Source organism: Aethalodelphis obliquidens, unplaced genomic scaffold (genome assembly GCF_003676395.1).
Source record: "Aethalodelphis obliquidens isolate GAN/ISIS:26980383/991018 unplaced genomic scaffold, ASM367639v1 scaffold9, whole genome shotgun sequence".
Lineage (NCBI taxonomy): Eukaryota > Metazoa > Chordata > Mammalia > Artiodactyla > Delphinidae > Aethalodelphis > Aethalodelphis obliquidens.
The window spans coordinates 10,472,516-10,482,823 of NW_020837953.1; the positions used below are offsets into that span (position 1 = coordinate 10,472,516).

General features: G+C 39.6%; 1 protein-coding gene across 1 annotated transcript in view; it reads right to left on the reverse strand.

Annotated features, from left to right (window-relative positions):
* Positions 1 to 9,951, reverse strand: part of RNF11 (ring finger protein 11) — a 39,169-nt gene extending 29,218 nt beyond the window's left edge. Inside the window, exon 1 of the mRNA XM_027108592.1 lies at positions 9,340 to 9,951. Coding sequence (XP_026964393.1) covers positions 9,340 to 9,462 — 123 coding nt within the window. The 5' untranslated portion in view covers positions 9,463 to 9,951. The remainder of the gene's footprint in view (positions 1 to 9,339) is intronic.
* Positions 9,952 to 10,308: the final 357 nt, after the last annotated feature.

The following is a 10,308-nucleotide window of genomic DNA, read 5'->3' on the forward strand; positions in this document are numbered from 1 at the left end:
GTACAAATGGCCAAGAAGCACGTGAAAAGATGCTCAACATGAGCCTTTACGGAAATGCAATCAAAACCACAATGAGGACTTCCCTGGTGGCACGGTGTTAAGAATCTGCCTGCCAATGCAGGGGATTCGAGCCCTGGTCTGGGAAGATCCCACATGCCACGGAGCAACTAAGCCTGTGCGCTGAGCCCGCGCTCTAGAGCCTGCGCTCTAGAGCCTGCCAGCCACAACTACTGAGCCCGCGTGCCACAACTACTGAAGCCCGCTCGCCTAGAGGCCGTGCTCTGCAACGAGAAGCCACCGCAATGAGAAGCCCATGCACTGCAATGAAGAGTAGCCCCCACTCGCCGCAACTAGAGAGAGCCCGCGTGCAGCAACGAAGACCCAACGCAGCCAAAAATAAACAAATAAGCTAATTAATTAATTTAAAAAAAAAAACCCCAAACCGCAATGAGATACCACTTCATAGGCACTAGAATGGCTATAATTAAAAAAAAAAAGATAATAAGTTTTGGTGATGATGTGCAGAAATTGGAACCCTTGTGCACTGCTAGTGGGAATGTAAAACCATACTACAAGTGTTTTGGAAAACAGTTTGGCAGTCCCTCAAAAGGTTAAACATGGAATTATGTGACACAGCAATTCTACTAGGAAGTGTATAGCCAAGCGATATGAAAACATATCTGTACAAAAACTTGCACACAAATGTTTATAAAAGCATTCATAAGAGCCAAAAAATGGAAGCCCAAATGTTCATCAATGAAGAATGGCTAAACAAAATGTGGCTGATCCACACAATGAAATGCTTCACGATAAAAGAAATGAAGTCCTGATACATGCTACAACATAGATGAATCTTGAAAACAGTAAGAGACCAGCGACAAAAGACCACATATTAGTATGCATACTGGTATGCACTTCTCATTGGGGAAATGCAAATTAAAACCACAATGAAACACTTCTACACACTTATCAGAGTGCCTAAAATAAAAGACTGACAATACCAGGTGCTGGTAAGGATGTAGAGCAAACAGAACTCTCGTATATAGCTGATAGGAGTGTAAACTGGTGAAACCACTTTGGCAACTTATTTTGAAATGCATCCAAAAATAGGATGGATTGATAAAGGGACAGGGTATGTGTTAAAACAAATATAGCAAAATGTTAACTACAGTCTAAGTGGTAGGAATATGGGTATTCAAACAATTCTGTCAACTTCTCTTTGTTTTTGAAATTTCCATAATAAAATATTGTGGGAAAAACTAAATATATACCTGTTCCATTACCCAGCATTTCCACTCCTGAATATAAACCAAATAGGTATTTACGTATATTTTAAAAAATGTTCACAGCACATTCATACAGTCAAAAACTAACACAACCCAAATATGTATTAATAGTAAAATGGGTTTTAAAAGTATATTTATACAACTGAATCCTCTACAGCAATGAAAAATAATATGAGCTACTGCCACAATATGGAACATCATAACCGAATTTCACAAACAATGCTGAACAAATTATTTAAGTTCAAAACTGGGCAAAACAAACAGAAGGTGGTAAGAGGTCAGAACAGTAGTTACCTTTGGGGAAGGGGTATTGACTGTTAGAGGAGATATGAGGGAGCCTTTTGGGGGGTTGGATATTGGCTATATCTCGATGGTGGTTATAATATGTAAAAGGTCACCGGACTATATAGTTAAGATGTTATTTATACTATTAAAGATATACTCTTTATTGTATATAAGCAATATAAAGGTTTTACACACACACACACACATATTATACTTTAACTGTACAACATTATACAACTTCCTCTAAATTCATGCTCACCACCTACTGATTATTCTTCCAGCTCCAAGCTCCCCAACTCATAGTTTAATCAGGGCAGCTCTTTTGCTTTTATTATTTTTTACATTTACGTTCATCATTTGATGTCTTCAGAAGCTAAAGAGTTATTTTGTGATCCACTGCCCTATCATAAATTGATCCTCCAACTTAAAGTCTCAAGTTTAATACTTGATTATACTGTTTCACACTGAATAAATGCTTCATGTATATACATTAATCTTGCCTCCTTAAAGTGGTAGATCCTTAAGGGTAAAGGACTCATTTCTCCTTTCACCTTGGTGCCCAACACATACCTGCTGACCGATAGAAGAAATGAAGTATCAAGTGTCCTGGTTTTTATCCTTAAAGCCTTGCCATTCAGTTTATGGTAAACTGCTTTTTTTTGCCACATATGTAAGAATTAAATTGTTATACAAAATTACATGTAATTTTAACTAATTGGATCAATTATAAAAGTCTCATTCTTCTTAAAGCCATTCAGCTTCATAAGAATTCATAAAGTTTTAATAAATTTAGGAACTAATATATCTGGAGGATTGCTTTCTTCATTCCCACATCTTCATATCCCTTACTTACCTTACTGTATGCTCTCTGGATTAAGTAACAAGATAATTACTCAACTGCCCCTGGGAGCACACTCCATGTTGGCTATTTAATTAAAAGATAGGTATATGTGCATTCATATTAAAATGAACTCAAAGTATTTCTAATTGGTTACAATAAGGAACTCTTCTAAGACTTGAAAAGCAACATACCATAAAGTCAAATTGAATATCAAAACCAAAAGGTCAGGCAGATTCTCCAAGAGCAGAAAATATATTTAGTTCTCCCTTATCACTTTACTTTTCAACAGCATGTAGCAATTTCTTCTGCCATTAAAAACACACACACTTTGGCTATCTATGCGCTAGCTTTTCCTCACATCTTTCACTCACATTTCCACTCTGAGTCTTTAGTATCTTTACCACCTCACTCTTGATTTCATTTACATCACAACTGCAAAAATCCTGAATACTGAACAGGTTAACAATATCATAAATATTTGTTAAATTCTATATTAAAAGTTACTGACAAGGAATCAACTTCTGGAAATTTGTTACAGCCTATTTTTTAATAATCTGTTGATACAGGACAGAAACACATAATCCCTAACTCTTTGCTTGAAAAAAGGTAATACACAGAAGATAATTACATTCAGAAATGGCTTGAGGCAAGATGACAAAGAAATACAACATCTAATTCCAACTGTATTTACAATCATCCTCTTTTCACTTCCTTCCTCATTTCTAGAAATTTTGAACTTGGCTGAGACAGTAAAGACAGAAAGAAGTGGTACAAGTTGAAGAAAAAGAAGTCAGGGAAAACCTATAGTAGCCATTCTGTGACAATTTTTCTATGTAGAAGGAACCAAATAAAATTAAGATCTTTAAAAAAAATCCCCTCCTACCTAAAGTATTATATTATGATTTTTAAAAGATCTAAATTTTACAAAAATATATCCTAGAAAGTGCTAACTAAAAAATATTTTAAGAAAGTCAAGTTCTCAGACCTTATGTACCAAGTACTCATTACCCCTATCTTCTCAAGTTACCCTATAATTGGCTCTAGAATTAAACTGACACACAGACTGTCCTACTCTTAAAGGTGCTCATACATTCTTAATGGCAAAGAATCAGCCTTAATTAAAGGACATCCAGAGGGGTAGATCATGCATAAACAAACAAAACCCTTGTAACAATGGTTACAAATAAATAAGCAAAGATATTTGCTTAGTTATTAAAAAAAAGAAGAGGCAAGCTGAGCTACACAGAACACAGACCAAACTCAAATGAAAACAAGGTAAACAGATTAACTTTCCCAAAGCTTATGCACATTATAAATTAGAAGTGACAGGACAAAACTGAATATAGTCAGATAAAATAGTTAATGTGGGAGAGAAAAATAGCAGAACCCTTTAAAGTACAAAAGCCAAACACTAAAGCACAGGATTCTGGGAACAATTTATAAAGAATCGAACAACCGTTAAGACTTCACACTCACAGAAAAACACAATAACTGATTTTCACATTTACTCAAGTATTTGAGTGCCTGCTATGTGAAAAGCACAGTTCTAGCAATGCAAAGATGAATCATCAGACTTGGATTCTAGTAGGGTACAGGCAACATTGTTATAAATAATTAAAATCAAATAGGCAGGGTAAAGAAGTGTATAAAGAGGAGTAATTAAAATCAAATAGGAAGGGTAAAGAAGTGTATAAAGAGGAGTATTCTGGGCAACAGGAATAGAATGAGCAAAGGCAGAGGCTGGAAAGCAGAAGGCATATACAGAACATAGCAAACTTCAGTCTGACTAGAGTATAGGTTTTATATAAGACTACGAAAAGCTGGAAAAGTATAAAAGAAGCCAGATCATAACTCTGAATGCTAGGACAGATCTTCAGTGATGAGTCGGGAAGAATCATTAAGGATTAAGAGGCAAGGGAATCTGATTTGGATAGAATTTACTGAACAATAAATGGTTGGGGATGAAATGCATGGAAGAGGAGACATCAAATAGGTAATTGTGAGAGGTCATGAAGACCTCAGTTCCAGTGGTGACAGTGTAAGAGGGAGAAGGCAGAGTTCTAAGTTAGACACCGGGTGTCTACAATGTGTAAGGTACCATTCCACTCCACTGAGAAACTTTTAAAATCTTAACACATCATTCTCACTTTTAAGGAAACGGTAATCTGGAAAAATAATAAATGTTAAAGCACCGAGAGCTAATAAGATAATACATGATTTCCAGATAAATATTACAAACAGAAAATACTACACTTGAAGAAATCAGGAGAGGGGAAAAAAATGGTCAGTGGAGGATTTATTAAAGAGGTTGGAGTTGATCTGCACCTCAATGAAAAGGTAAAATTTCAACAGGGGAGGGAAAAATTTCACACAAAGGGAGTTTTTTTAAGTTAAATAATTTGTTTAATAAGAGCAAGATAGGTGAGATACACTGAGGTAATTTCCAACAAAATAGTAAACAAAACACTAATACATAAAAAAAAAAATTAACTACCTGAACTTAACTTCATAAAGATACCAGAAAAACAAGTTATTATTACTATTAAAGCTCTGAATGCTTAAAAATGAGTATCTTCTTATATTCTAGATCTTTAAATGAGAGGGGTTACTTTTAATGAGTTCTATAGGAGAGACCAAGCCTTAAAAAAAAAAAGTAACCTTCAGTCAGTTTGAAATATCCAGAATGTTATGTTTTGTTATTTGTGAAAGAAGTTCCTCAAGACACAACATAATCTGATAAACTCTCTTCATATTTTACACGTGATATGAACCAGGATATGAACTCAGACCCATCTGACTCCAAAACCAGAGCTATACTTGCACTCAGCGCTGTATTACCAATAATTTTTCTTCTCATTTTAAAATCTCAAATGTATTAATCACAAAGTGCACAGCAGAAGGAAGAGATGAGTAAATCTCAAACTATATAACTACTGCAAAAGTGAGAGATACCACTTTATTTATATATGTATATATATATTCAGATTAAAGTACTGTAAAGTGCTTTTTTGTTGTCGATGAATATTAATTTAACAGAGTGCCACTCCCAAATTAGTCATGAGAAATGGGGGTTTTAGAGTGACTAGTTAGTGGTTTCTCAATCTGTTCACTTACACCTTTCAAAGCTGGGCTACCTACCTGGCCCTTTCCTCTTATCAACCTTCATTCCTCAGCCTTTCATGACTTATCCTCCCTCTCACAACCCTTCTAAGACTGCCCTTGATGGGCAGATTTCCTCTGTATTCTTTTTAAACATTCAGGAAGGAAAGAGTAGACAACGTGCCAAATTTGTTTTTTACCTTCTAATTCAAGAAAAGCTCTAACCTCTTCCCTCCAATTTCTTTAAGGACAAAGATTTAAGTTCTTTCTCACAAAATAAACATTTTGTTACAGAATATAAACAAGATGGAAAAAACCTATTTTATCAATAATTATTTTAAACCAATGCCTATATTTAATATTATTGGGATTTGATTTTTAGGATTGATTCCTTAAAAATGATCCATTATAAAGGAAAAAGGCACTAGGAATGTGCATAATTCTTACAAAACATTCTACTGCACTTGCCTCAAAATAAATATATTAAATCATTTAAAAGAAATCCAGTCATTCAACCAACAACTGACTGCCTAATGTGTGCCAGGCACTATTTAGGCACTTGGGAAACAACAATTTTTTAAAAACTCCCCTTTCCTCAGGGAGTTTACCACCTAGCAGGAGGAGACAGATAATAAACAATAAATATAATAAGTAAAGACAATGTGTTAGAAAGTGATAAACGCTATGGAAAAAAGTAGAACAAGGTAAGCGAGAATTCCAGGGTGCCAAGGCAAGTGCACTTTTAAATAGGGTGGTCAAGGAGGGTGTAAGAATGTGTCATTTGACTAAAAACTTGAAGGTAAGGGAGTCAGCCATGATGATACCTGGGGGAAGAGTACTCAAGGCACAGAAAAAACCAGAGTAAAGGTCCTGGAGTATCCTAGAAACAAGGAGGCCAGAGGAAGCCAGCAAAGGGCAGAGTAGTAAGAGGTGTCATAAGAGCTCTGTATGGGAGCAGAGGGTATAGATCATGTAGGGTTTATGGGACACTAAGGAATTTGGCTTTTACTTTGAACGAAATGAGGATCCACAGAAAGTTGAGTAGAGTGTCATGATCTGTTTTACCATAATCACTCTGGATGATGGGTTAAGCATAGACTAAAGGGAGGGTAAGGGTGAAAGCAGAGAGACCAGTTAGGAGGCTACAAAAGAAACCCAGGAGAGAAATATGTACTTCCCATCAACTTTGACCACAGTAGTGCAGTGCTTACATTTAAGCATAAATAGATAAAACAAATCTCAGATCCTGTTAATAAGAAATAACTGATGTTACAGAAGTTTTTTATATAGAGCTCTTGGCATATAGATACATTGTACATCTTTTCTTTTAACCATTCACTACAGAGAAATACCAAGTGTGTTCCTTTATAATCAGTTATTCCCTCCATGAATTTTTAAAAAATCCTACTGTAACTGAGACTATTCTTTAAGGAAATAAGCCAATATTTCTGTAGCTCTGTCAATTATACACTATTTTTGAAGAAAAAAATAAGTCACTTCTATCCACTGAAAATATAAATCATTTACCTTGGATTAGTGTTTCTCAGATCACCTGATTTACATTCCTAAAAACTTCAATTCCTTCAGGTAAGACAAATTTCTACAAAAGTTTCTCTTTTTATGCTTCTATCTTTAAAGAAATTACTTCTTTCAAATTGATGCCAAATTTGCATATCAGTATCTGGGTCGTTCATTTCAGGAAATGGCAACCACAAAAAACTCCCGCTGTCACAAACATGTTTCAAAAAACGTTCCTTCATGACACCAAAAAAACTCTCTTATCATCTTATCCTGCTGGAAAAGGCAAATACAATTCCCATAAATTCTAAAGAAGTTATTCTTAACACTGTATTTATCATAAGGATATAAGAGAAAGAGTGTAGAAAGTCAAAGATATTTGACTTGCCTAGAAGGGGGCTAGGGAACATGGAAGGAGATTTTGAAATAAAAACTCATACTTCTAAAAGAATTTGCTTATGAAACTGAAATAAGCACACTGTCCTATAGCATTTATGAAGGAAACCAAGAGTGAAATATAAACTATTTACCTGCTTCAAAGACTCAGAAAAACATCTAGACTTAGCTTGGATTTTTTAAGAGACTTCCCTTGTGACAATTCTTTGGAAGAAACGGGTGTGTAAATTTACAAAACTGAATTCAAATTCATTAATTCACTCAACATTTAAGTGCTTATGTGCCAGAAATTGCACTAAGCAAGGGGGACATAGTCCCTGTTCTCAAGGGCTTACAGTCTTCACTCACTCCAGTTACTAAGCATCTACTATGAGCCAGATGCTGCGTATACAACAAACAGGAAACACAGGGTCCCTACCTGCATACAGCTTATACTGGAGAAGGAGGGAAATGCCTCAAGAATGAGACACACATCTAACTAAACAAGGATAACATTCAAGTGTTAAATGGGCTGCTTATGAAAGTGTGGACACTTCCTTCAGGGGGGACACAAAGAAGGAAGTAATGGATTCAGGGTGAGAGGGAGGGGAATGTAGGGACTTCAGATACAGTTGAGTCCTCAAAGAGGATTACGCTGTTCACCTGCTGACCTTGGGGGAAGGGCTCCAGAGGGGGCAAATGGAGCTAAGGCAGAGATGTGTGAACAGGCTGTTGTATTTGATAGGCCTGGAATATGAATGTGAAAGAGAAATCATGGAGACTTCTCTATGCCACAATTAAAAGACTGGACTTTATTGGCATATATGAAAGGCCCCTGAAGGGTTTTATCCAGAAAACCAGCATATGTGATCAGGTTTTTCTGGTGTGGTGAGACACTGATTTACATAGGAATGAGAAAAGAATAACACTAGATAATGATGTCACCACATGAAACAACAAAGGAGGCTGCCCAGTTTGAAAATTAAACCCCATTCATGAAAAAAATTAAGCCACAACTATCCAAGCCCTTCTGGGGAAAAAGTTTTTAATCACCATTATTTAAAATTGAAAAAGTAGAGGAAAGGTTTATATATATTACGGATTATAACAGCTGCATATCTATTTTGAGTTTTCTAAAGCAGTCTTTAGCTCTTTATTAATTGTGTAAAGATATCTGGAGCTGCTGATTGCTGTACAAAAAGCAGTGAAGCTATTTAGAAGACAAGTCTTTGATACAAAGGGAGAACCACGAGTAACATAAGCTATTTCTCAGGTAAGGTTTGAAGGTTTCCAAAGTTCAAGATAAGCAAGTTCTCTTAAGTCAGCGTGTTTAAAAGGTGTGTCATAGGGGTGGAGCAAAAGGAGGGATTAAAAATTAATATAAACATATATATAAAAACAAGTAACTCGATGTTGCTAGAACCAAAATCACTACTTGGAAATCTCCCAAGCAGAGGGAGAAATGAACGCCTACCAGATCCAATGAATACAGACAGACAGGAGGGAGGAGAGGATGATCACACTTGAAAGTATAAACGGGGGGGGGGGGGGGGGGGGGTAACGACCTATCCAGAACCCAAAATCCAGCTGGCGATGCGATGAGGAAATCACCTCCAAACCTCACAGTTCAGGCATAAAGGCAGGAAAATATCACTTCCAAACTCCACCATCTAACCACCAGCCACAGGCCAAGGGGATATCACACATACTCGAATCCCAGAACTCAAGGACAAGTACCATCCCCACGCAGTGCTTGAGGGGAGGTGAAGGATTCCCCCTATCCTGAGGGTGGGAAGCAATCACCCTCACATCCAGCCCTAAGGGGGTCAGTGCTCCTCAGGCCAGGGGCAGTGACAGCCCCGAAGATCCCACAATCTCAGCCAGAGCTGCCTCTACTCCTCGCACCCCCGTTGCCCAACACACACCCTCCCCTACCTGATATGGCGGCGGCGGCTCCTGATCCGGCTCCGTCCCCTCGCCAAAGCTAGCCCGGTCGGACTGAGACTCGTGAAGCAGGGAGATGTCATCCGAAGTGGGGGACTTCAGGCAGTTCCCCATCTTCCGGGGCTGGGGTGTGTGATCTAGGGGAGGAAGAAAGCAGTAGCGGGGTCGTTCGCACGCTCCGCCGTCAGCCTCGGTCAGCGAGGTGGGGTCGGGCGGCAGGCCGGGGCTCAGGCGGCGACGGCTAACCCGCCCCCCGGCGCCGCCGAAGAGCCGCTCATGCTAGCCCCCGGGGTTGGGGGCTTAAGGCTGGGCCGCGGGTTCCCTGGGGTCGCGGCGGTAGCCTCCTACGAGGCGGCGGCGGCGGCGGCGGCGGTGGGGGGGGGGGCGGGGAGACGAAACACTTCCCCACCCCGCCCCCCCGCGGGGCGGCGGCGGCCACGGAGCTGCTGGGCCTAATCCAGGTCAGGAGGGGGGGGCGCGGCCGTCGAGGCTCCCTCAGCTGCTGCCTCAGCTGCTGCTGCCCCCGCCGACGCCGGAGCTGCAGCCGCGGGCCTCATTCTACTCCGCCTCAAAGCGGCGGCGACGGCCAGAACGAGGCCAGCTGCGGCCTGCGTCACGCCGCCGTGCGTGCTCTGGTCCCGCCCCCGGCGCTGGGAGGCGTGGGCGGCTCTCAGCTGCGCGTCCCCCCCCCACCCCGCCTCTCTCGCCTTCTCCAGTCCTAAGCAGCTGTTCCTGGGCCTGCGTCAGTTTCTGCTTCTCTGACAGTCTGAGACGTGACTCCGAAACCAATCCTGCGTCTCCCGTGCCTCCCCAGACGCACTGCGCCCACCTCGCTTGTCTCAGCTCTTACCTGTGCGCTGTTTTGACAGTCTTCTCACCACCTTCAGCCAAGGGATCTATTTTTAAACCCGTGTATGAATGGATCACTCCCATGATTAAAATGTTAAAAGGTTTACCATT